The following is a 27,376-nucleotide window of genomic DNA, read 5'->3' as shown; positions in this document are numbered from 1 at the left end:
CAGATTCATGGAGGATAAGGATATTGATGTGTATTAAAAAAGAAGAACCTCCATGTGCAGAAGCAGTGTTCCTTGGGCAATCATTTTGTGAGGAGCAACAGCATGGTCTTCATGTGCTGCTTTTGGGCTTTCTAGAGGCATCTGCTTAGCCACTGTTTGGAAGCTGGAAGAGGCAGGCTTTTGGGCTAATTGGGATAGCCTGACCACTGTCATTCATGCGTTCGTAACCTCCAGGCTGGATTACCATCATACTCTCTATTTGGGGCTGCCCTTGAAGTTTATATGGAAGCAGCAGCTGGTGCAAAATGTGGTGGCTAGACTGCTCACTGGGGCAGGGTATGACCAACATGTCGCCCCGCTGCTGAAAGCATTGCACTGGCTGCCCATTTGCTACCAGGCCAAGTTCAAGATGCTGGTTTTGGTGTACAGAGCCCTAAGCAGCTTGGGACCAGGATACCTGAAATAATAATAATATAAAATTTTATTTTTAGGCTGCCTATCTGGCCGAATGAACGGCCACTCTGTCTTACCCCTTATAACCCCAGTCGATCACTGCGCTCTGCAGGTGGGGGCCTCCTGCAGATACCATCTTATCAGGAGGTCCGTTCTGCACAACAGAGGAAACGGACCTTTAGCATTGTGGCACCTACCCTGTGGAATTCCCTCCCCTTAAATATTAGACAGGTGCCATCTCTGCTATCTTTTCGGCCCCTATTGAAGACTTTCCTCTTTCAACAAGCCTTTTAAGTAGAGATGTGTTAAAGATTTTGGTCTCCTTCTGAGGGTAAGGGCAGTACATTTATTATTGTTGTTGTTGTTGTTATTAATCTTTTCAGGTTCTTCCACCCCTTCCCCCTGCACAAAGCACAAGTTGGTAGAGAATTCTTGTGCTGCCTTGCAGGGTGAACCCTTCATTCTCCTGTGCATGGAAAGATGGTATCAGGTGGGTAATTAGCTCCACCTAGTGGTTGAAGGCAAAAGAGTACTGCTGACGTTTTATTGTAGATCCTTTCCTGGTCTGCGCCTGCTCCGTGCTCAGTTTTCTCTTTTGCCTTCACACGAAAGTGGTTGGATCCTCTCTGTCTCCGTTGGTTCAGCCTTGTATTGTTTGTTTGTTTAGGTTTCATGTGTCATTTTACTGTTGCTCTTTCCCTCCGTGTGTTTTTATTCCTCTCCCTTCTAAAAAAATCGGTTTCCTTAGCCAATAAATACTATACGCTGGAACAACCGATCATGGATCAGCTGAAGGTCCCACTCATAGACGCGCCTATAGTCAATCTGCTGAACCCATCATTGAATCCGAAAGACTCAGATGCGCACCTTAAGGATACCACTGAGCGCAAGATGGACCAGGGGCTTAGAAGGGTGCATGAGGCTAGTGCGCTATCAATCAGGGCAGCAGCAGCCTCCTCGGTGTTTGCTCGAGCCTCCCTTCTTTGGTTGGAAGACCTGCTGGATGGCCCACAGCAAGATGCAGCCCGGGTGCGCAAATCTCTGCTGAAGGTCTCTCGGGCAGTTACCTTCATGGCAGATGCATCTATGGATGCCATGCACTTTGCAGCAAGGTCGCTGACGGCAGGGATCTTCACGCGAAGGACCCTTTGGCTTCGACATTGGGAGGCAGACCCGGCAGCTCGTTCGAATCTTGCCTCAGAACCCTACATAGGAGGCAAATTATTTGGGGACACTGCCCTCGCTAATGTCTTGGAAACTAAGGAAAAGAAAAAGTCCATGCCATCCACCAGAAAAAGGGATGACGGAAGAACCTTTCGTCGCTCATTCCATCCTTATCATTTGGCGCAGTCCTTTCGGGGCTCACGTCCCTTTGGAAGACAGAAGGACACCCGCTCCAGCCGTCCCTTCTGGAACAGACAGCACAGCCAGCTTAAGTCCCAGCAGCACCTTCCGGGTCGATCGGGCTTTGCATCCCAGTCACGTGGAAACAGGTCAGTTCTGACGCCTCTGCCTCGCCGGTGGGAGGCCGTCTCCAACATTTTGCACTTATCCTCCGATCAGTGGGTCCTACGCACCCTTCGATACGGCCTTCGCGTGGAATTTTCTTCCACCCCCCCGGCGAGATTCATTCCATCCCCTCTATCAGCAAATCCACACAAGAGGGGCAAAGTTTTACAGTCAGTTTCCCATCTCCTACGCATGGCAGCCATCGAGAAGGTCCCACCAGGAGAGATCCTGGGAAATTACTTTCTGTTCTTCACCGTCGAGAAAAAAGACGGTTCGTCCAGGCCGGTGCTAGACCTCAAGGGTCTAAATTCCTTCATAAAATACCGCAAATTTCGTATGGACACCTTACTTTCGATCAAAGAAGGGCTGAGGCTAGGGGACTTCCTCTCTTCTATCGACCTGAAGGAGGCCTACCTTCACATACCAATTTTTCCCCCTCACAGAAGGTACCTTCGCTTCGCGGTGGGACAAGATCATTATCAATTCAGGGCTATGCCCTTTGGCCTGTCATCTGCTCCCAGGGCATTCATGAAGATCGTGGTTGCCCTGGTGGCACACCTCAGGACTCTGGGGATTCATATCTTTCCTTATCTGGACGATTTTCTGATCCGCTCACCATCATTGCACAAGGCATGGGAGGACCTCCATGTCACCCTGCCTGTCTAAAAGACCATGGCTTCCTGATCAACGAAGCCATCTCTTTCCGTCCAGACGCATTACACATTTGGGAGCGACTATAGACTCACAACACGGCCTCATCACGTTGTCCCAAGAAAGGATCAGCAAGATTTGCAAAGTAGCGTTGGATGTCCTATCCTCCCCCTCAACGGACCTGATGGACTTGGCACCACTTCTGGGTTTGATGGTATCCACGTTCCAAATGACGCCATGGGCACGTCATCATTCCCGCAAGCAAGATTTGCAAAGTAGCGTTGGATGTCCTATCCTCCCCCTCAACGGACCTGATGGACTTGGCACCACTTCTGGGTTTGATGGTATCCACGTTCCAAATGACGCCATGGGCACATCATCATTCCCGCAAGCAATATTCGCAAAGTAGCGTTGGATGTCCTATCCTCCCCCTCAACGGACCTGATGGACTTGGCAGCACTTCTGGGTTTGATGGTATCCACGTTCCAAATGACGCCATGGGCACGTCATCATTCCCGCAAGCAATATTCGCAAAGTAGCGTTGGATGTCCTATCCTCCCCCTCAACGGACCTGATGGACTTGGCAGCACTTCTGGGTTTGATGGTATCCACGTTCCAAATGACGCCATGGGCACGTCATCATTCCCGCACACTTCAGTGGGCTCTCCTGCCCTTCCAAATCGACATAGCGTCCAGACACCACCGCAGGGTAACTCTGTTGCCAGAGGTTCGGCAGTCGCTGTTCTGGTGGACCCTCGAGCCCAACCTGGAGCGAGGAGTTCCTTTCCAGGATCCACTGCACACCCTGATAACATCGGATGCCAGCCTATCAGGATGGGGAGCCATATGCGATGGGCAGATGATTCAAGGCACGTGGTCGTCTCAGGAATCCACACTGCCGATCAACCTGCTCGAACTACGTGCAGTTCGTCCGGCCCTCAGACACTTCGCGAGCACCAGATGGTTGGGGCGGTGCTTATCAGAACAGACAACGTGTCGGCCAAATCTTATTTAAACCGTCGAGGGGCACACACTCCCTCCTTCTTCAGAAGGAAGCCTTTCTCCTCTTCCAGTGGGCGGAGAACAATGTCGACTCAATAGCGGCAGAGTATCTCAAGGGGAAGAACAACAGCCAAGCCGACTGGCTCAGTCGGGAGAAGCAGATTCAAGGAGAATGGAGACTTCACCCAGAGGCCTTTTGTCAGATAGTGGAACGTTTTGGCCACATTCAGGTAGACCTGTTTGCCACCAGGCACAATCGGCAGGTGAAGAGGTTCTTCTCCCGGTATGCGACACCAGGCGCGGAGGGGATAGATGCGTTAACTTCCCGGTGGCCTCCGGGCAGGCTATATGCCTTTCCTCCAATTCCAGTTATCCCCAGGGTGATCAAAAAACTTCGTGCCGAGAGGTCAGCGGTTCTGTTGGTGGCTCCATGGTGGCCAAGGAGACCTTGGTTTCCAGACCTCCTCGTCCTGTCGGTGGAACCACCATGGAAAATTCCAGCAAGAAGGGACCTGCTATCTCAGGGACAGCTCCGCCACCCGGACCCAGAGTGGTTGGCGCTTCATGTATGGAACTGGAACGGAAGAGACTCTTGAAAAAAGGCATCTCTCCCCAAGTATTGGAAACCATGATGGCTTCTAGACGCCCATCCACACTCAGAATTTATGAAAGCACATGGAAGACCTTCTCATCCTGGTCACGGAAGAAAGGAATTCTTCCTCGGAAAGCAGGGGTCAACGAGATCCTGTCTTTTCTGCAAGACGGCTTATCTTTGGGTCTCAGACCTAACACCCTGAGGTGCCAAGTTTCAGCCTTATCGGCAATTCTCTCCAGATCCCCGGATAATCCAATCGGGTCTCACCCTTTCGTCAAACGTTTCCTCAGGGGAGCAACGATAACAGCACCACCTACGGTGCATCGCTACCCAACTTGGGACCTACATAAAGTTTTGACAGCCCTTCAAAGACCTCCGTTTGAACCTCTGAGTCAAGTTTCCCTCCGTCTTCTGTCCTTTAAGGTCTTGTTTCTGGTGGCCATTACTTTGGCCCGTAGAGTGTCTGAATTGAATGCCCTGTCTGTCCATAAGAATGTTTGTGTATTTCATAAGGCTAGAGTAGTCCTACGTACTGTCCCTTCCTTTCATCCCAAAGTGTTGTCTACCTTCCATTGCCAGCAAGAGCTGGTATTGCCATCCTTCTGTCCGAATCCTGTCCACCCTTTAGAGAAAGCCTGGCACTCTCTTGATGTGAGACGAGCCCTTAAAGTTTATATTTCCAAGACAAAGCCAATTCGGAAAACAGATAATTTGTTTGTCTCCTTTCACCCAACATCCCTGGGGAATAAGGTGACCACGTCTACGCTAGCCAGGTGGATCAAGGCGTGCATATTATTGGCATATGCCTCTCTAAGATTAGCCCGTCCTACCGGAATAGTAGCTCACTCGACCAGGGCAGTGGCCACATCAGCGGCCTTTTCCCATAATGCCCCTCTAGCGGAGATTTGTAGGGCAGCCACTTGGTCCACTCCCAATACTTTCATTAAACATTATAAAATAGACTCCTATGCTTCAGCTGAGGCAGCCTTCGGGAGGAGGGTGCTACAGCACGTCCTCACAGATCAATAGTAGCCACAGCCCAGCAGTATTCCCACCCTACATGGGTCAGCTTTGGTATGTCCCACCTGATGTCTCTTCTCCTGTGCATGGAAAGATGATATTTGGTCTTACCGTGAAATCGGTCTTCTCTGTGCATGTCAAAGATGATATCAGGGCCACTCCCTATGAGGGCTGGGCTGTCTTTACAAGCACTATTGGACCTTGAGCAGAGAGTGTATGAGTACTGTTGTCTTGTCTTCTTTGTGGTGTTTATTGGTCTTGTTCGTAGGGGCTTGTCATTGAAAACTGAGCACGGAGCAGGCGCAGACCAGGAAGGGATCTACAATAAAACGTCAGCAGTACTCTTTTGCCTTCAACCACTAGGTGGAGCTAATTACCCACCTGATATCATCTTTGACATGCACAGAGAAGACCGATTTCACGGTAAGACCAAATGTCTCATCTCACCCTTCCTTGTTCCTTGTGGTTGCTAGCAGGCGGGTACTCTTAGCGTTACCCCAGTTGTGTCCCACTCTCCTTGCATATCTTTGCCTGCCTGACCTGATGGTGCTGTTTCCTTCCTGCAGACATCTCAGGGGGTCCAGGTGCGACGTTTCAAGACGCTGAGCGACCTCATAGCCCTGTACCTGCAGCCAAACCAAGGCCTCGTCTGCACCCTGCTGTTCCCCGTGGAACGAGAAAAAGAGAAGGAGAACGTGGAGGATAGAGACTACTCAGGTACAAGATCCCCTCAAAAGCCCTTTGCACCACTGGGGACAGGAGGACTTGTATTTTAGGGGATTCATATTCTGGCCCAGGACAGACCTGGGTGCCGTGTGCTGTGGGAGGGGAGAGTTCCTCAGGTGCCAAGCTGGGTCCAGGGCTTCATTTGAGCTGGGGAGCACAAAGGTTTGGCCCCAGAGCCTATTTCAGCACCTGGCGTTAGCTGTGAAGACACATGAAGTAATAATAATAATTTTTTTTTTTAAAGAGAGGGAAGTGAAGCCTGTGAGGGGTGCATTTCCTTCCCTGCTGAATATAATTACAGTTAGGCTGGCTGGATGAAACTGAGGTTATCATACTTTGAACACATAATGAGAAGACCTGATTCACTAGAAAAGATAATAATGCTGGGAAAAACAGCAGGGAGCAGAAAAAGAGGAAGGCCAAACAAGAGATGGATGGATCCCATAAAGGAAGCCACAGACCTGAACTTGCAAGATCTGAACAGGGTGGTTTATGCTCTTGGAGGTCGCTGATTCATAGGGTCGCCATAAGTTGCAGTCGACTCAGAGGCACATAACAACAAAGGCTGGCTGAACATCTGGCCGTGAGGAGGATGGCTTCTGGCTTGTGGGAAGAGGGGAGATTGAATCTTGATACCTGACTTGGGGAATTAAATGCGTTGAGGCCGCTCTCCCACTGGGGGGATCCTTGCTTTGCAGCTGCTTGAGTAGTGTGTGTGCAGGTGTGGAAGGTACTAGAGCTGAGGGGAAGTCTTTGACCGGCCACCTTAGCCCCCTGCTTCCTCCAGACACCCTTGTGGTGAAAATTTTGGAAACTCCACTCACCCACATGTTGCATCCGAGGAACTCTTGCCACAGCTGACCATTTGCCTTCTGTCTTCTAGATGGGGAGGATGAGAAGCCCCCACTGCCACCCCGCTGTGGGTCTACCAGCCTTCCTATTGGCAGCACTGCCACTGGTGTAGCTAGCAACGCCCCTGCTGTGCAGGATGGAGCTCTTGAAAGGTAAATGGTGTGCACTGCTGTAGACCCGATGTGAGGATGTGGTTCTCTGGCAGTGGTGCGCATAGGAATTTTTCTCCCATCTTGCAGGTGTTATTGGTCTTTAGGACCAGCCCCTCATGGCTTTGAGCCAGGTCCCTTTACTCTCTTCACCCCCCCTTTGAAGAAATAGACATGATGCAAGATTATTTAATTATGAAATGTACCTCTGAGCATACATTTATCTGTTTGCTTCCTTTTTGAATCTCTTCCCATAAAACATCTTGAAGAGATTTAATACATTGTGAGCACACCTCCCCCACCTCCCAGTAAGGCTGTCAAACAGACAGTAGAGAGGAGGGCTCCCTCTGCAAGATTGGTCCCCAGAGCATCCTGCTTTGGATAATAATATCCAGAACATCTTCTGGATAAATTGATTTTATCTGTTTGTATTTTATTTTGAACTTGTCAAGGATTATCAATACCTCAGCACAGGAGGTAAAATGGAGACAATAGTCAAGAAATCAGAAGAAGGCTAGGATGGGGAGGGCAGCTGTGAGAGAACTAGAAAAGGTCCTCAAATGCAAAGATGTATCACTGAACATCAAAGTCAGGATCATTCAGACCATGGTATTCCTGATCTCTATGTATGGAAGTGAAAGTTGGACAGTGAAAAAAACTGATAAGAGAAAAATAAACTCATTTGAAATGTGGTGTTGGAGAAGAGCTTCCATGGCACAGAGTGGTAAGCGGCGGTAACGCAGCCAAAGCTCTGCTCACGGCCGGAGTTCAATTCCAATGGAAGGAGGAAGTCGAATCTCCGGTAAAAGGGGTCGAGGTCCACTCAGCCTTCCATCCATCCGGGGTCAGTAAAATGAGTACCCGGCATATGCTGAGGGGTAAAGAAAGGCCGGGAAAGGAACTGGCAATCCCACCCCATATATACGGTCTGCCTAGTAAACGTTGCAAGACGTCACCCTAAGAGTCGGAAACGACTCGCACTACAAGTGCGGGGACACCTTTACCTTTATTTTGATATTGGCAGCTTTATTTTCAATGTCTTTCTTAATGATCCCTAGCACGGAGCTTGCCTTTTTCACAGCTGCTGCACCCTGAATCAACATCTTTGTTGCGCTATCCAAGGTCCCATTCCTGATCAGTCACTACCAGTTTAGACCCCGTTAGCGTATATGTGAAATTAGGCTTTTTTGCCTCAATGTACGTTGTGTTGCACTTGCTTTCACTGAATTGCATTTGCCATTTGGTTTGGTGGAGAGATCCTTGCAATCCATTTTTGTTTTAGCCTCCCTGAACAATTCAGTATCATCAGCAAATTTGGCCCACTCACTGCTCATCCCTAACGCTGGGCCGTTTATGAACAAGTTAAGTAGAGAGAAAAATCAACTCATTTGAAATGTGGTGTTGAAGGAGAGCTTTGTGCATACCATGGACTGCGAAAAGGACAAATAATTGGGTGTTGGAACAAATTAAACCAGAACTGTCACTAGAAGCTAAAATGATGAAACTGAGGTTATCCTACTTTGGACACATCATGAGAAGACATGATTCATTAGAAAAGACCATAATGCTGGGGAAAACAGCAGGGAGTAGAAAAAGATGAAGGCCAAACAAGAGAACAGCCCCGCTCATTAAAATTTACAGGTTCTGATGGCCCTTGTGTGCCATCAGTACTCCTGACCATTCCTTCTCATTGTCTGCCACTTTGTTGGGCTTCCCAGAAAAGGCATCTGGCCGGTTACTGTGGGAAACAGGATCCTAGACTAGCTCGGCTTTTGGTCTGATCCAGCAGCCAGGCTCTTCTTTATTACCCCATCTAATCCACACGCAGTTCACTCTTTCACCTTGCCCTCTAGACATTGCCAACCTCAGGTCAGGCCTGCCAATGCTTTTCTGTTCCAAGGCACAACATTTGCCATCAACTCTGCAGTCTCCATGTGGGTTTATTTTCAGGCTCTCGGGCTAGGTGTCTGTTCTGCAGCGGTAACAAGTGCATGCAGTTTGGTTCAGAAGCAAAGACTCGAGCACCAGAGGAGCTCCACTTCAAACTTCTGTTTAAAAAGCATGTCCCTAGCCTAGCAAATCTATGAGCAATACTTGGTGAAATCTCCGAGCCTGGGGGAAAAGGGGCAGTGGAATATGTTTTCAGAAGTGGAAAGTTGGGCTTGCATTTCCTCACTGCAAACAGGGTATGTGTCAGCTTGGGAGGAGAAGAGAACCAGGGAGGGAGGGAAACAGAGATGCTGATGGAGAGGCAAGCAAGGGGCGGGTGTGATGCACACTCGGAGCTCATCAGGCAGATATGCAGAAATGCCGCTACATGACACATATTTAATTTTGGTTTGGGATGAAGACTAAGGGGGATGCATGAGCATTGCTTTCCATTCCTTCAGCTTGGGAGCTTGCTTAAAATCTGTGCAGCGAGCCCCTCCCCTCTGCTGCCTTTCCTCAAAGAAAAAGCTGACTGTTTTCCTGCATGAGGGAGGGAGGCAGGGAGGGTGCTCATGTACCCTCAAGTGCCCACCTGTGCTCCTTCCTCTTACAGCACCACCAATGGGCTCAGCACCATTTCCCACGAGTACCTGAAAGGCAGCTACTCCCTGGATCTGGAGGCTGTCAAAGCTGGTGCCAGCAGCCTGCCTCACCTCAACAAAACTCTGGTCACCTCTTGCAAACGCTTGCACAGGTAAGGAGAGAGAGGAAGACTAGAACAACAGGCCCATATTTGCTTAATATATGGCTGATAGATCATGTGTTGAGTGAACAGAGGCAGAGGGAGGGCGAATGTAAAGGTGTACAAGTGTACAATTTGTACACAAACAGTTGAGCTACACACTTGCACTGCTATTCCCACGTAACGTTCAGTGAGTATACGGTCTGTATACACAATGGTTGGACTCTACAAGTCAACAAGTGTATCCTCTTTCACACAAACACTTGTACGTGTGTAGAGATAGCTTGTACCTGTGTTCGCTGTAATAATAATAAAATTTTATTTAGCAGACGCCCATCAGTCCGACTGAACGGACACTCTGGGCGACGTACAATATAAAATACAATATAAAATACAATCTGCTCATATACATAGTCATCACATTATTAATATCATAACATCTCATCTGAAGACCATCTTACATTAATACAGTGTAAAACCTAACCCACCCCAGAGATCCCATAGGCCTGCCTGAAGAGCCAGGTCTTCAAGGCTCGGCGAAAAGTCAACAGGGAGGGGGCATGCCGAAGGTCAAAGGGAAGTAAGTTCCAGAGGGTGGGGGCCATGATCGAAAAAACCCTCTCCCTGGTCCGCACCAACCTAGCTGTCTTAGTCGGTGGGACTGAGAGAAGGTCCTGTGAGGCTGATCTTGTTTGGCGGCATATTTGGTGATACTGGAGGCGCTCCTTCAGATAAACTGGGCTGGAACCGTATAGAGTTTTAAAGGTTAAAACCAACACCTTGAATTGGGCCCGGTATACAACTGGCAACCAGTGTAATTCAATCAACACTGGGGTGATATGATCGCGGCGGCGGGTCTGCTTTATTAAGCGTGCCGCCGCGTTTTGTACCAGCTGGAGTTTCCGGACCGTCTTCAAGGGTAACCCCACGTAGAGCGCATTACAGTAGTCTAATCGAGAGGAGATCAGGGCATGTATCACTCGTGGGAGCAGATGTATGGGAAGATAGGGTCGCAGCCTCTGTACTAGATGAAGTTGGTACCAAGCTGCCCGGCTCACTGCAGAAACCTGAGCCTCCATAGACAGCTGGGAGTCCAAGATGACCCCGAGACTGCGGACCTGGTCCTTCAGGGGCAAACTCACCCCATTAAGTAACAGGTCAAAATCACCCAACCTTCCCTTGTCCCCCACTAGTAATACCTCAGTCTTATCGGGTTCAGCTTCAGCCTGTTCTGTCCCATCCATCCACTTACGGACTCCAGGCACTTGGACAAGGTATCCACAGCCAACTCTGGTGAAGATTTAAATGAGAGATAAAGCTGCGTGTCATCCGCATATTGGTGACACTGCAGCCCAAAACTCCTGATGATGGCTCCCAGCGGTTTCATATAAATGTTAAATAGCATGGGAGAGAGGATAGAACCCTGTGGCACACCACAGTTGAGGGGCCAAGGGTCTGAAACCTCATCCCCCAACACTACCCGTTGATATCTACCGGAGAGATAGGAACGGAACCACTGTAAAACAGTGCCTCCTATTCCCAGTCCCTCCAGGCGACTCAACAGGATACCGTGGTCGACGGTATCGAAAGCCGCTGAGAGGTCCAGGAGGACGAGGAAGGTATGTTCTCCCCTATCCAACGCCCTCCTCATATCATCCACCAGAGCGACCAAGGCTGTTTCAGTTCCGTGTCCAGTCCTGAAGCCCGACTGGAAAGGATCTAAATAATCTGCTTCCTCCAAGTGTGTCTGTAGCTGCTTTGCCACCACACGCTCAATTACCTTGCCCAAGAACGGTAAATTGGAGACTGGGCGAAAGTTGTTTAAATCTTGGGGATCCAAGGAGGGCTTTTTCAGAATAGGTCTTATCACTGCCTCCTTGAGGGGCAATGGCATTACACCCTCCTCCAAGGATGCATTTACCATTGCCTTGATCCCATTGCCCAGTCTCTCTTTACAGCTCATAACGAGCCATGAAGGGCAAGGATCAAGTAAGCAAGTGGTTGGTTTTACAGTAGAGAGCACCTTGTCCACTTCATCAGAGAGAAGAGGCTGAAACCGATCCCAGCAGACCGGATTGCAACTGGCCGCCTCTGGACCCCTACTTGTAACCACGACGTACGGAATCTTGTCCTTTAGGTGCTCGATTTTATCGGCAAAGTGTTTAACAAATGTGTCACAGGAGGCTTTTGATTGTTCCATAGGTTCCTGCGCTACTGGACCGACCAGGCTTCGGACCACTTGGAACAACCTCCTGGGACAGCACTCTGCCGACGCAATAGAGGCAGCAAAGAATTGCCTCTTTGTTGCCTTTGTTGCCCGCTGGTAGGCCGCTATTGCCGCTCTAACCAGTGTCCGATCACCTTCAGTGCACGATTTCCGCCATCGGCACTCTAGTCGTCTCACTTCCTGCCTCAGACTGCGTAACCGTGGTGTATACCAGGGTGCAGTCTGAGTTCTATTCAGGAGAAGAGGACGTTTCGGTGCCACCCGGTCTATTGCCCTAGTGATCTCCCTATTCCACTCCATCACCAGGGCTTCGACCGGGTGGCCTTCAGTTAGCTCCAGATCACCCAGCGCATTTAGGAATCCAATAGGCTCCATCATGCGTCTGGGGCGGACCATCCTAATAGGTCCTTGTCCCCTGCGGAGGGTGTGCAGCACAGAGAGATCCAATTTCACCAGGTAGTGATCTGACCATGACACAGGGCTAGAAGAAACAGTCCCCATCTTCAGATCACTTTCCTTCTCTCCCGCGACAAATAATGTGTGAAGAAGTCCGGAATCATGGCTAAAAGCAGTTAGAAATGACAAAATCAGCAGAAGTGACACTTGGCACATATTGAGAAGTGGATATGCCTAGGTCAGGGCATTTAAACAAAGAATTGATGAACACAGGGCATTTTTTTTTATTTAGCATCCACTAGACAACTGTCTAGGAAAAAAGAAAAGACTCATCAGCCAGGGGCAGAATGTGTGTGGATGACGGTGGATCCTCTGTGCTCTTGTCTGGAAAATGAAGCATCCACAAGGCAAGAGGCTGTCACCAGGGGGAGGCAAAATTTAGGGAGGCAGTCTGAAAAGACCCCCTTCCCCAAAAAAAATTGAGTGGAGAGAGTCACAAGCAGATAAGGTCTAAATGGACTGGGAAGTGGCAGGACATTGGGGGAGGCGAAAGGAGGAACCGAGCCCAGGGACAGACCCAGACTCACGCCATCTGGACCAGGACATTTGAGGCACAATCAGGGGTCATCTGTGCTAGCAAGCTAAGAGATCAGTACGTGTAAGAACCAATATCCTTGTGTGTGTTTCCTATTCTTTTCTGTGTAATAGATGTGGCTCAGTAAAACTTTATTTTGACTTGCTTGATCTGTCATTGCGTAGTTCAGTTGGTGGGCAGACTCCTACAGCACTTTTAAAAGTGGGAGGTGCTACCAAGAGTTGAATCTGGGACTGTCTGAATGCAAAGCATGTGGCCTGCCACTGAGCTATGCACTCTCACCGGACATGCCCATTGACAAGGGAGTTTTAAGGGCAGGATATTTTTTATTATAGCTGAATTGACCATTTATAGATTAGTTTCAGGGGGCAAAAAAACCATGAATGCATTTCCTTCTCAATCTCATTTTATGATGTTTTATGAAATTTGGCAAACCCCTCACATGTTTACAGTCTAAAACTGCCTCCTAATATATCAAATGTTGCAGTTTAGTTTCCTTTGTGTGCATGTGTAAAAAAAGACAGCTAAATAACGAAACCCGGTTCTTGTCCTTCCAGTGAGGTGGACAAGGTGTTGTCTGGCTTGGAGATCCTGTCTAAGGTGTTCGACCAGCAAAGCTCTCCCATGGTTTCCCGGATCTTGCAGCAGGTGAGTGTGGCTAGTGGAAACAGGAAAGGGCCACCAAGATTACTGAGGGGTTGGGGCCTCTTCCCTATAAAGAAAGATTAAAGCGTTTGAGGGTTTGGGGGATAGAGGAGACTTGATAGAGCTGGAAAATATGTGGAAGAGAGCAACGAAAAATGACCAAGGGGATGGAACAGCTCCCCTGTGAGGAGAGGTTGCAGCATTTGAGGCTTTTTAGTTTAGGAAAAAGGCAAGCAAAGGAGGGGCACGATAGAGGTGTATAGGGTTATGCATGGTGTGGACAAAATGGAAAGGAGGGAATTAGAGATGGGTGAGAATTCTGCTGAATTCGGATTTAGCACTGGATTTTTTAGTGGTCCTCATATTCTTCATCTTTGAGGAGTGACTCGGTTTGCTCCGAATTTCAGTGGCTGTTTCCCCCCCTCACATATTCCCTCGAATATATTGTTCTGATCCAGTAGCCAGGCTCTTGTTATGCGAAACTAACTGTTGGAAGGTTCAGGAAACAAAGTACTTCTACACACATTGCACAGTTAAACTCTGGAATTCCATCCCACAAAATACAGAGATGTCCACCAACTTGGACAGCATTTAAAAAAGAATTAGACAAATTCTTGGAGGAGGAGAAGGTTGCCTGTGGCTTCTAGCCTTGATGGCTGCATAGTACTTCATGGATCAGAGGAAGTCTTCCTCTAATGAGCAGTAGGGAACTTTCGTCCGTGGGCTGATTTAGACCTCTCAGGCCTCACCATTCAGCCTCCGAGGCCGTTTTGACCTAAGCCACACCCACCGTCCTGCACATGACATTCAGGTGTGGGGCAGGTAAAGGTGCAGCTGGGCTGAAAGGGGGTGTGCGGCGATCAGCAATCAGCTGATTATTGGGGCTTGCAAAGCCCTGTGTACTATGTTTTGCAAGCATGCCGATCAACTTAACCAAAAGCCTACAGAGACTGTATATTCATTACCAGCTGTACTTCATGTTCTCTGTGGTTTGCTGCTTAAGAGCTTTAGAGGCTGAACGTGGAGTGTTCCATCTGTTCCTTGAGTAGGGCTTGATTCTGGGGCCCCCAGAGCTTTCAGGACACCCTGAGCGTCTGCCCCACCAGTGCCAGGAAGCTTCTCTTGGGTCCTTGTTTTTCAACACTCCACCTTATGGTTCCCAGACTGCTGGTCAGACAGGAGAGCAGGAGCTGGAGAGCCTGGTCCTGAAGCTGTCCATCTTGAAGGACTTCCTGTCCAGTATCGAGAAGAAGGTGAGTGTCGCAGCCGTGCCCTCCTCGGCCTCTTGCTGAAGCTTCTGCTTGGTACTCCTGGGCTGCATCTGGGCACCTGAGGTCCCCCACTAAGAGACCTGCCAAGCCACTCTCTGTCCCTCCAGCTGGTGGCTCCGTGTCACTGGGGCAGTGGAATCTGCTCTGGGTTTAGTCTAGCCGCCACTGGTCCTTCTCCCATAGGTGAAGCTGGAATGGGAGTGGGGTGGAACACCCATTTCTTCTAGGGACCTGACAAGATGGAGTTGGAGACCTTCCTCCCCCAGCTGCTGTCTTCTCCCGCTGAGGGAGAGGGAGGAGATCTGCGTGGTTTGTTCTCGGATGTGCTTCAGAACTTCCCTCCTCTGGCAGCCTCTGTAGACTGTGGTTTAAAACGAGCTGGCAATTTGGTGGGAATAAATGGCACGCCTGCACGCTTGCAAGAAGCCCTCGTCATGCACTTTTTGACTGGTTGCAGTTTGGCTTTTCAGGAGGGGGAGGGGGAGCGTCTTCTGGCTGGAAAACATGGCAAGGAGGGTCCGAGGGGAAGCCAAGTCCCCTGAGCCAAATGACTGCGTGTAGAGTTGGGAAGACAAGAGTGACCCCTCCTGCCGGAGGGGGGGGGGAGAAAGAGGTGGGGTCAGAAGGGACAAAATGAATTTTTTGAGAGGGTGAGCTTTGTCCCATACATAAGATTTCAGCCTCTTTCAAATTAGCACTCCCATCCTAAGCACATTTTCTCTCTGCTGTTAAGCCCTTTGATTCTGATGGAGTTGAATTTCAAGTAAGCGTGCTTACGCTTACAGACTTAGTTTGCTTTCCATTCGGTGATCCAGCTGTAATGTTTGCATTGTGGAGAGCAGTGTCTTTCTTTCAAGGAGCCCAGCAGTGGGGTGGGTGGCGAGCTACATGGCAGGGAGGGGGCACTTGTCTCCCACCCTCTGGCACTGCTTATGGCTCAAGGGTATGTGTGTGAGAGAGAAAGAGAGAGGTAGGGAGGGTTCAGATTGTTTTTGGTCAAGTAGTTGGAACTGGAGATGCTCAGGAGTTGCTGGACCTATTTTGCTGAAAACACCTTGGACAGCTCCTTGAAAATCCTGACTAAAACCTGGAGCGGATTCCACTGCCCCACTGACCTGCAGTCACCAGCCACCACTGGACAGTCTGAATAGGGGTTGTAAGCAGTTCCACAGTACATTGAACACTCTATGGAGCCAACAGGGCAGGACTTTGGGGCAGAGATCATGGCCCCCACGCAGCAGGATATGCAAGTGGACCCCAAACACAGTGAGGCTGGCTGACCACACTCGGAAATAATTGAATTCATACATTGTTGCCTCCCTGCCCCCATCCCAGTAAGGCTATATTAATTCAGAGTCTGACATTACCTAAGAAACTGCTCTTCTGAACCCAATAGTGTAAACACACATGCCCTAATTGCTTTTCTTTTTCCCCCTCACCTCTGCAATAGAATGACATTCCTTGAAAACAAACCAAATTATACAACACAAATGTCATTGTACAGTCACAGAGCCAGTAAAACAAAATATGCAAACCATGCTGATGTGCACAGGTTCTGCTTGTGGGCTTCCCGTCGGCATCTGGTTGGCTACTTTAAAAAAAGGGATGCTGCACTAGATGGGCCCCTTTTGGCCTGATCCAGCCACAGGACCAGGGCTGTGGAGTCGGTATGCCAAACCTTCGACTCCGACTCTGACTCCGACTCTGTTTTTCTACTGTCTGACTCCGACTCTCACTCCGACTCCACCCAGAATTGCTTCTCACTCCAACTCCACAGCCCTGGAGGGCTGTAAATGTCTTTTTAAATTGGAAGCTCTCATAGGAGCATTTTTATCGCTGCCCGAATATGCGACTGACACACAAAATGCTCTCCATCTTCAGTTATGGTGAAACTACAGCTGACTTCATGGGAAGCTTCTTTGACATTTTGAATTTATATTTTAAAACATTTGTCAATCAAAATTTATTTTGAAGCCGGAGCCGGTACATTTCTACCAACTCCGACTCCACCCAAAATTGCTTCCGACTCCACAACTCCAGCTCCACAGCCCTGCGCAGGACTCTTCTTATGTTTGTATGTTGATTCCTCAACTTGAGCCTCCCATTTTAATTGCTGACTTGTTTTAACGGGATTGTTTAATGTTTAATTTAATTATGTGTGTTTGTGTTTTAATGTTTCAGTGGAACTGTTTTACTGAATATTTTAATCAACGATGTTTACATTTTTAATGTTTGGGTAACTTGTTTCTATACTTTTTGTAAACTGCTTAGAAGCCTGCTTTGAGATTAAGCGGTATATAAATTAATAATAGTAATAACGAGCCTGGGTTTACCTTGCAGGCCCTGAAGGCGCTCCAGGATATGAGTTCCACAGTGCAGCCTGGACTTGCCCTGCCTTCCTCTCGCAAAACAAAGAGCATTCCCGTTCATGCGTTTGAGGTAAAACTTTCTCCCTGTCCCCAAATCTTTTCAGTCACTCCTGTGGCTCAGCCTACGGCCCTGAGTTAGGATTATCTACATGCAGAAAAGGTGCAGAATCCGCCTTTAGTCCTTAATACTGCAGAAGGTACACATTAGAAGTATTTGGGCTGAACATCCCAGATTCCAGGAAGGCAGCAGAACAGTGCTTCTGATCCTCATGGGCGGGGGCAGAGAACTGGGGCACTTCCAGACTGCTGCTGTTTTTGGTGGGGTTCCATCATGTACCAGCAAATTCAGGTGGCAGTGTTATCATTTACTGGAAGGCTTTGCACAACAAACCCACTTCCCCAAAAGACTGGATTTGTTTTGCAGTTGGATGGAGAAATGCACTGAAAGTGTAGAACACTTGCTTTCATGCATTGTTCTCTAACCTCAGAGTTGAACGCTCAATAAACAATCGACATCGTCTAACCTCCCTGCAAAAAAAAAAAAAAACACCCTCAGGATGAATACTCAATAAACAGGTCGCTTGGAAGTGCCTCCAGGGACCTGTGTAACTCCTTCCATGTGACTAGCAAAATGCTGTTGTTGTTATGTGCCTTCAAGTTGATTATGACTTATGGCGACCCTATGAATCAGTGACCTCCAAGAGCATCTGTCATGAACTATCTTGTTCAGAGCTTGTAAGTTCAGGTCTGTGGCTTCCTTTATGGAATCAATCCATCTCTTGTTTGGCCTTCCTCTTTTTCTACTCGCTTCTGTTTTTATTTATTTATTTGTTAAATTTCTATACCGCCCGACTAGCATAGCTCTCTGGGCTGTGTACAACAGAGAAATAATACAACAAAGAAATATAAATATACACAGTATATAAGTAGCCAAACAATAATAATAAACAACAAACTAATGAAAACATCTCAATAAATATACAATTAAGCAATCCCCACACACTTCACAACAGTGTCTAACAAAAATATGCTGTAGTCCAAATAACAGCAAAAATGAATCTCCAAAATTAAATCTTGACCCCAAAAACAACTAAAAAACAACTAACCCCAGTAGTCTATAGACATCCTGAGCAGCAGGTTCACGCGCACATACACACACACATGGTCTCTAGCCCCTTCAGCAGTTGCTGTTTTTGTAGCTGGAGAGGAACAGGGCCCCACCCTTCCAGGCCAGGTGGAAATTAGCCAGAAATGCAGGGAGCAGGTCTTGCAGAAACTCACACAGGTAGATGGTCTCTGGCCCCTTCAGCAGTTGCTGCTTTTGTAGCTGGAGAGGAACAGGGCCCCACCCTTCCAGGCCAGGTGGAAATTAGCCAGAAATGCAGGGAGCAGGTCTTGCAGAAACTCACACAGGTAGATGGTCTCTGGCCCCTTCAGCAGTTGCTGCTTTTGTAGCTGGAGAGAGACAGGGCCCCGCCCTTCCGGGCCAGGTGGAAATCAGCCAGAAATGCAGGGAGCAGGTCTTGCAGAAACTCACACAGGTAGATGGTCTCTGGCCCCTTCAGCAGTTGCTGCTTTTGTAGCTGGAGAGGAACAGGGCCCCACCCTTCCAGGCCAGGTGGAAATTAGCCAGAAATGCAGGGAGCAGGTCTTGCAGAAACTCACACAGGTAGATGGTCTCTGGCCCCTTCAGCAGTTGCTGCTTTTGCAGCTGGAGAGAGACAGGGCCCCACCCCTCCAGGCCAGGTGGAAATTAGCCAGAAATGCAGGGAGCAGGTCTTGCAGAAACTCACACAGGTAGATGGTCTCTGGCCCCTTCAGCAGTTGTTGCTTTTGTAGCTGGAGAGGAACAGGGCCCCACTCCTCCAGGCCAGGTGGAAATCAGCCAGAAATGCAGGGAGCAGGTCTTGCAGAAACTCACACAGGTAGATGGTCTCTGGCCCCTTCAGCAGTTGCTGCTTTTGTAGCTGGAGAGGAACAGGGCCCCACCCCTCCAGGCCAGGTGGAAATTAGCCAGAAATGCAGGGAGCAGGTCTTGCAGAAACTCACACAGGTAGATGGTCTCTGGCCCCTTCAGCAGTTGCTGCTTTTGTAGCTGGAGAGGAACAGAGCCCCACCCTTCCAAGCCAGGTGGAAATTAGCCAGAAATGCAGGGAGCAGGTCTTGCAGAAACTCACACAGGTAGATGGTCTCTGGCCCCTCCAAGCATTATGGTTTTTTCTAGTGACTCATGTCTTCTCATGATGTGTCCAAAGTAGGATAACCTCAGTTTCATCATTTAGCAAAATAGATGGTGGCAAATGAGGTAATTTATGCCAATTTGCTGCATTTCCTATGTTCCTATGAAGTGCCTTATCCTGAATCAGATCCTTGGTCCATCTACTCCAGTACTAGCTACACTGACCGGCAGTGGCTCTCCAGGGTTTCAGGCAGGGAGTCTCTTAGCCATACCTGGAGACACCACCAGGGATTGAACCTACAAAGTTGCGCAGATGCTCAGCCACTCAGCTGCAGCCCTTCCCCTTTCAGTCTCCTTGTGTGTCGAGAAGCATCTCATGGGAGATCATTCCCTCGCTCCCTCTCTCCTCTCCCCGCCCTTGTTTCGTGCTCTCAGGTGAAGCTGGACCTGACCTTGGGCGACCTCACGAAGATTGGGAAATCGCAGAAGTACACCTTAAGTGTGGATGTGGAAGGAGGGAAGCTGGTGGTGCTGAAGAAGCAGAAGGACTCCCAGGAAGACTGGAACACCTTCGCTCACGACAAGAGTAAGGAGACGTCTGAGCTTGTTCTCCACCAGAGAAAGGTGCCCCTCTCTGAAACGGAATCTCCTCTTCCCGTTGGTCAATTCCTGATCTTCCCCTTCAGACTCTCAGTGAAGCCTTTTCCCACACATGGTCTCTTGTGTGTACTGACCATGCAGAAGACCAACTCTACTGCACAGATATTTGCAGGGAATGCCACGATCATGTTCAGGAAAAACTTCCTAACTGTTAGAGCCATACGACAGTGGAACCAACGGCCTAGACAGGTAGTGGGCTCTCCAACACTGGAGTCCTTCAAGAGGCAGCTGGACAGCCATTTGTTGGGAATGCTTTGATTTGGATTCCTGCATTGAGCAGGGGGTTAAGAACATAAGAACATAAGAAGAGCCTGCTGGATCAGGCCAGTGGCCCATCTAGTCCAGCATCCTGTTCTCACAGTGGCCAACCAGGTGCCTGGGGGAAGCCCGCAAGCAGGACCCGAGTGCAAGAACACTCTCCCCTCCTGAGGCTTCCGGCAACTGGTTTTCAGAAGCATGCTGCCTCTGACTAGGGTGGCACAGCACAGCCATCACGGCTAGTAGCCATTGATAGCCCTGTCCTCCATGAATTTGTCTAATCTTCTTTTAAAGCCGTCCAAGCTGGTGGCCATTACTGCATCTTGTTGGGAGCATCTTGTGGGTTGGACTTGATGGCCTTATAGGACCCTTCCAACTCTACTATTCTATGATTTTACGATATTTGCTTCCTACCTGGGCTTTACCTGATTTAGGGAAGGATCAGGGGGTGCCTTCTACACTACACACACATTCTCTCTCTCTCTCTCTGTGTGTGTGTGTGCGTGTGTGTGTGTGAGAGGGAGAGGGAGAGAGAGGGAGAGGGAGAGGGAGAGAGAGGGAGAGGGAGAGAGAGGGAGAGGGAGAGAGGGAGGGAGGGAGGGAGGGAGGGAGGGAGGTTGCAGTTTATAGGGCTCCAGAAAATAGAAGAGGGAGCCAAAATTACCATTCCGAGTCCTGAAGAAGTAGAATTGGGGCGTATTGCAACTCCCGGGTAGACAGGATAAGCAGGCAGGAAGCAGCCCTGAGAAGGACTTTTGAAGGAGCCAGGACTGTTAGAGCCATATGACAATGGAACCAATGACCTAGGGAGGTAATGGGCTCTCCGACACTGGAGGCATTCAAGGGGCAGCTGGACAGCCATCTGTCGGGAATGCTTTGATTTGGATTCCTGCATTGAGCAGGGGGTTGGACTCGATGGCCTTATAGGCCCCTTCCAACTCTACTATTCTGTGATTCTATGATTCTATGTTTGGATTCTCCTGCCTCAAAGTGATGGTGTGAGTTGGCTCTTGGGCAGATGCTACCACTTGCTTTGTGCAGCTTAAAACTTCTGGCTTGTGCATCTGAGGATCTGCCTGCAGGTAACACGCTGAGTCAGGCTTCGCCAGCCTGGTGCCACCCAGATGTTTTGGACTACAACCCCCATCAGCCCCAGCCAGCAGAGATGTTGGCAAAGGCTGTGTTAAACTGTCTAGAAACATACAGCTGGTGAAATCATCCTAAAGAGAATTCCCAACAGTGGGTTAACTGGAAAGAGGCCTCCATCCTTTCTGTGCATCACTTGACCTACTTTCATGTCGCCCTCTCTCTCCACAGTCCGCCAACTGATAAAATCCCAGCGGGTGCAGAATAAACTGGGAATTGTCTTTGAGAAGGAGAAAGACAAGACGCAGCGGAAGGATTTCATCTTTGTCAGTGCTAGGGTGAGTTTAGTTTCTGTTTACCAGAGCTGCTTAAAAAAAAACACGTGGCTGTGTGTCAGTGAGGTGGCATCAACTCATGGCATGTTGGCATGGCAACATCTTTGCATTCTGCCACGTTCTGCTGCAGGTGAGAGGCTGCCCCTTCCTGGAGCGACAGCCTCACTGCCACATACAGTTGACTTTTCTCGTCTTACTAGATTTCTCAAACTGGCCTTTAGCTGAGACAGAAGTTAATAACCATGGGGTTGCTTTGCAAATGCTCAGAGGCAGCCCCTTCAAGAATTCAAGGTTGTCTTGTAGTGCTGAGCTTAGTTCCAGTTAAGCTCTGCTCTCCCCTTGCAAGCAAACGTCCTGTCTGCCTCCCTATGCCCAGCTTGATGTTTAAGCCATCCTCCCTTCCCAAGCGCTGCCTGACAGTGTGCTCCAAGTGGCAGCATAAACTGGAGCTGAAGAGGATGGCAGTGTACTGATGCTCCATGGATGCTACTGGGAGAAAGGGCATCTTAAGCATGGGGGAGAAGAAAGGGGATAAAAACTGATGATAAAAAAAAAAAGTTTTGGAAAATATTAGCAGTTTTTAGATGTCCAGTTGGAGCTGGCGTGTTTCCAAGCCTTATAGAGGACTAGAAACTTACTGCTTTTTATTTTTTTTAAAAAAAATGGAAGGATTGCCTGGAAAGCTGGGGAGCCCTAAGCAGTTTTGTCTCTGTGTGCCCCACTGCTGACTAAGACTTGCTCCCTCTGTCTGGCTGCCCCCCTGCCTGCCCCCCCCGGTCTCTCTCCAGAAACGTGAGGCATTCTGCCAACTCCTGCAGCTGATGAAGAACAGACATTCCAACCAGGATGAGCCAGACATGATCTCCATCTTCATTGGCACGTGGAACATGGGTCAGTGCGGCCGGTGGGAGGTGTGAACCTCTCCTGGCTTCCCGTGTGTGTGTCGAGGATTGGTCTGTTTATTGTTCACGTGGGTGTCTGGATCTGCCTGGCGGCTGACAGGTGGTGTAGTCCAGGGAATCTGGAGGGGAACCCGTTGGGAAAGGCTGGTCTACTCTGACTGGCAGCCATTCTCCAAGAACTTTCCCAGCCCCGCTTCCTGCTCTGTTGGGAATTGAACTTGAGACTCTCTGAGTGTATGCAGAGGGCACACTCTGTCTGAGCAAAGGCCCTTCCGCTGTGGCTTCTGGGAGTTCCACCGTCTCCTTTAAACATCGCTGTGTGACTCACTCTGATATATTTGTGGGTCTGCAGTTTTTTCTCTCAGTTCCCTTTTCCCGTGGTGAAACTGTCCCTGTCCTTTCGCCGTTAAGGGTGGGCCCGTCTGTCTTGCCACAGCAGAGCGTTAAGGCTCCCCTCCCACGGAACACCCCTGAGGGCTGATTGGCTGCGCAAGTGCGGAGTGGGCCCGTGCCCCTGACTGGCTGCTTCTTCCCTCTCCTCTCCCCCCACAGGCAGTGTGCCCCCTCCCAAGAACATTGCGTCCTGGCTTGCCTCAAAGGGCCTGGGCAAGACGCTGGACGAAATGACTGTCACCATCCCCCACGACATCTACGTCTTTGGCACCCAAGAGAATTCCATGGGGGACAAAGAGTGGGTGGACTTCACGCGTGGCGTCCTCAAGGAGTTCACGGAGATCGAGTACCGGCCGGTGGGTGCACGGGAGCAGGCAGACAGGCAGGCTGGGGCATGGTGGGCGCACACTCTCCCCATAAAGCTCCTGGCTGCGTCCCCTCCTTCTCACTCTCAGCTGAAACACAGCCTACGATGCACATCTGATTTGCATTGGCTTCCTTTTGTTCCTCTGCTCTCACTTTGCCCACAAAATCTGAGTCTCTAAGCCCAAGAAGAGGCTTTGTGGAGATGAGCAAAACATTATCCTCCTGCAGGTCTGTTCAGTCCATTGCAAAGACCAAGTATGAGGAAGCCTGCAGGTTAGAAAACAGGGCATCGCTTCCCCTTTAGGTGCGTCTAAATATCCAGCTTTTTCAGTTGAGAAACATCGTCTCCTGGGTTGCCTCTTTGCAGATCGCCATGCAGTCCCTGTGGAACATTAAGATAGCCGTCCTGGTGAAACCAGAGCATGAGAACCGGATCAGCCACGTCAGCACCTCCAGTGTGAAAACTGGGATTGCCAACACTCTGGGTAAGAGGAGTCTTGGGGAGGGAGGGGCAGCCAAGCACCTTCAGTGGAATCCACCTCGAGTCCATTTTACAGTTATGTAAGTATGCAACATAGAAAGTTGCCAGTATTCCTTGTGGGCAGTGGATTTCCCGTGTCCCCGTAAGGGAGCTTTTTGGATTCCCTGCTACTTCATCCCTTTAACTGGAGATGCCATGATTGAAACTCAGACCTTCTGCTTGCAAAACAGGTGCTTTTACCACCAAGCGATGGCCCCTGCCTGGTCCATTCTGTACCTCCACCTTCCTCACCTCCTGATTTTTGGACCATAATTCCCACAAGCCCCCTGTGCTGGCAGGGGCTGATGGGAGTTGTAGTCCAAAATGTCTGTATGGACACCAGGCTGGCAAAGACTGCTGCAGGTATGATCTGTAGATCAAGTAAAGGGAACGTGGGGCACAAGTTTGACCAAGTAGAGGGAATCGGAATCGCAGAGTTGGAAGGGGCCTCTAAGGCCATCCAGTCCAACTCCTACTCAGTGCAGGAATCCAATTTAAAGCATCCCCGACGGGGCTGTCCAGCTGCCTCTTGAGTGCCTCCAGTGTCGAAGAGCCCACTACCTCTCTAGGTAATTGGTTCCATTGTCATACCGCTCTAACAGTTAGGAAGTTTTTCCTGATGTTCAGCCGAAATCTGGCTTTCTCTAACTTGAGCCCATTGTTCCATGTCCTGCAATCTGGGATGATCGAGAAGAGATCCTGGCCCTCCTCTATGTGACAACCATTCGTGTACTTGAAGAGTGCTATCCTATCTCCCCTCAATCTTCTCTTCTCCAGGCTAAACATGCCCATAAGAACATAAGAGCCTGCTGGATCAGGCCAGTGGCCCATCTAGTCCAGCATCCTGTTCTCACAGTGGCCAACCAGGTGCCTGGGGGAAGCCCGCAAGCAGGACCCGAGTGCAACAACACTCTCCCCTCCTGAGGCTTCCGGCAACTGGTTTTCAGAAGCATGCTGCCTCTGACTAGGGTGGCAGAGCACAGCCATCACAGCTAGTAGCCATTGATAGCCCTGTCCTCCATGAATTTGTCTAATCTTCTTTTAAAGCCGTCCAAGCTGGTGGCCATTACTGCATCTTGTGGGAGCAAATGCCATAGTTTAACTATGCGCTGAGTAAAGAAGTACTTCCTTTTGTCTGTCCTGAATCTTCCAACATTCAGCTTCTTTGAATGTCCACGAGTTCTAGTATTATGAGAGAGGGAGAAGAACTTTTCTCTATCCACTTTCTCAATGCCATGCATAATTTTATACACTTCGATCATGTCTCCTCTGACCCACCTTTTCTCTAAACTAAAAAGCCCCAAATGCTGCAACCTTTCCTCGTAAGGGAGTCGCTCCATCCCCTTGATCATTCTGGTTGCCCTCTTCTGAACCTTTTCCAACTCTATAATATCCTTTTTGAGATGAGGCGACCAGAACTGTACACAGTATTCCAAATGCGGCCGCACCATAGATTTATACAACGGCATTATGATATCGGCTGTTTTATTTTCAATACCTTTCCTAATTATCGCTAGCATGGAATTTGCCTTTTTCACAGCTGCCGCACACTGGGTCGACATTTTCATCGTGCTGTCCACTACAACCCCGAGGTCTCTCTCCTGGTCGGTCACCGCCAGTTCAGACCCCATAAGCGTATATGTGAAATTAAGATTTTTTGCTCCAATAAGGTCCACAAGAGGACCTCTCCTCTTATTCCATGACTGCTAAGCTTCCTCAGAAGCCTTTGGTGAGGTACCTTGTCAAACGCTTTTTGAAAGTCTAAGTACACTATGTCCACTGGATCACCTCTATCTATATGCTTGTTGACACTCTCAAAGAATTCTAATAGGTTACTGAGACAGGACTTTCCCTTGCAGAAGCCATGCTGGCTCTGCTTCAGCAAGGCTTGTTCTTCTATGTGCTTAGTTAATCTAGCTTTAATCATACTTTCTACCAGTTTTCCAGGGACAGAAGTTAAGCTAACTGGCCTGTAATTTCCGGGATTCCCTCTGGATCCCTTTTTGAAGATTGGCGTTACATTTGCCACTTTCCAGTCCTCAGGCACGGAGGAGGATCCAAGGGACAAGTTACATATTTTAGTTAGCAGATCAGCAATTTCACATTTGAGTTCTTTGAGAACTCTCGGGTGGATGCCATCCGGGCCCGGTGAATTGTCAGTTTTTATATTGTCCATTAAGCTTAGAACTTCCTCTCTCGTTACCACTATTTGTCTCAGTTCCTCAGAATCCCTTCCTGCAAATGTTAGTTCAGGTTCAGGGATCTGCCCTATATCTTCCACTGTGAAGACAGATGCAAAGAATTCATTTAGCTTCTCTGCAATCTCCTTATCGTTCTTTAGTACACCTTTGACTCCCTTATCATCCAAGGGTCCAATCGTCTCCCTAGATGGTCTCCTGCTTTGAATGTATTTATAGAATTTTTTGTTGTTGGTTTTTATGTTCTTAGCAATGTGCTCCTCAAATTCTTTTTTAGCATCCCTTATTGTCTTCTTGCATTTCTTTTGCCAGAGTTTGTGTTCTTTTTTATTTTCTTCATTCGGACAAGACTTCCATTTTTTGAAGGAAGACTTTTTGCCTCTAAGAGCTTCCTTGACTTTGCTCGTTAACCATGCTGGCATCTTCTTGGCCCTGGCAGTACCTTTTCTGATCTGCGGTATGCACTCCAGTTGAGCTTCTAATATAGTGTTTTTAAACAACTTCCAAGCATTTTCGAGTGATGTGACCCTCTGGACTTTGTTTTTCAGCTTTCTTTTTACCAATCCCCTCATTTTTGTGAAGTTTCCTCTTTTGAAGTCAAATGTGACCGTGTTGGATTTTCTTGGCAATTGGCCAGTTACATGTAAGTTTAATTTAATAGCACTGTGGTCACTGCTCCCAATCAGTTCAACAACACTTACATCTCGCACCAGGTCCCGGTCCCCACTCAGGATTAAGTCCAGGGTTGCCATCCCTCTGGTCGGTTCCATGACCAACTGGTCTAGGGAATAGTCATTTAGAATATCTAGAAACTTTGCTTCTTTGTCATGACTGGAACACATATGCAGCCAGTCTATGTCCGGGTAGTTGAAGTCACCCATTACTACCACATTTCCTAGTTTGGATGCTTCCTCAATTTCATATCTCATCTCAAGGTTTCCCTGAGCATTTTGATCAGGGGGACGATAGATCGTTCCCAGTATTAAGTCCCTCCTGGAGCATGGTATCACCACCCACAACGATTCTGTGGAGGAGTCTGCCTCTTTTGGGGTTTCGAGCTTGCTGGATTCAATGCCTTCTTTCACGTATAGAGCGACTGAGTTCTTTCAGTCTCTCCTCATAGGGCTTTGTTTCCAGTCCCCTGATCATCCTTGCTGTCCTCCTCTGAACCTGTTCCAGTGCCCATTTTCAGGATGGCTTACAACAATTATAAACGCAAATTTTTAAAAATGCACATACTAAGCAAAAGACCAGCAGTGAAACATAAGGCAGACAGCATAAACACTGGTGGGTCAAGATGAGATGAACTGAAAGGCCTGGGACCCAAATGACACAGGTGTGTGTGGTA

At 48.9% G+C, this 27,376-nt stretch overlaps 1 protein-coding gene across 2 annotated transcripts in view; it reads left to right on the top strand.

Annotated features, from left to right (window-relative positions):
• Nucleotides 1-27,376, top strand: part of INPPL1 (inositol polyphosphate phosphatase like 1) — a 105,845-nt gene that overhangs the window by 45,614 nt on the left and 32,855 nt on the right. For both annotated transcript variants that reach the window (XM_061629165.1, XM_061629164.1), the window contains 11 exons: nucleotides 5,797-5,947; nucleotides 6,840-6,960; nucleotides 9,500-9,640; nucleotides 13,404-13,494; nucleotides 14,655-14,744; nucleotides 17,103-17,201; nucleotides 19,746-19,896; nucleotides 21,546-21,652; nucleotides 22,438-22,540; nucleotides 23,104-23,300; nucleotides 23,678-23,795. In XM_061629165.1, the coding sequence (XP_061485149.1) occupies nucleotides 5,797-5,947; nucleotides 6,840-6,960; nucleotides 9,500-9,640; nucleotides 13,404-13,494; nucleotides 14,655-14,744; nucleotides 17,103-17,201; nucleotides 19,746-19,896; nucleotides 21,546-21,652; nucleotides 22,438-22,540; nucleotides 23,104-23,300; nucleotides 23,678-23,795 (1,369 nt within the window). The remainder of the gene's footprint in view (nucleotides 1-5,796; nucleotides 5,948-6,839; nucleotides 6,961-9,499; nucleotides 9,641-13,403; nucleotides 13,495-14,654; nucleotides 14,745-17,102; nucleotides 17,202-19,745; nucleotides 19,897-21,545; nucleotides 21,653-22,437; nucleotides 22,541-23,103; nucleotides 23,301-23,677; nucleotides 23,796-27,376) is intronic.

The sequence above is a fragment of the Rhineura floridana genome, chromosome 5 (genome assembly GCF_030035675.1).
Source record: "Rhineura floridana isolate rRhiFlo1 chromosome 5, rRhiFlo1.hap2, whole genome shotgun sequence".
NCBI lineage: Eukaryota > Metazoa > Chordata > Lepidosauria > Squamata > Rhineuridae > Rhineura > Rhineura floridana.
Note: the sequence above shows the minus strand (reverse complement) of the source record. Positions and strands in the feature narration are given on the sequence as shown.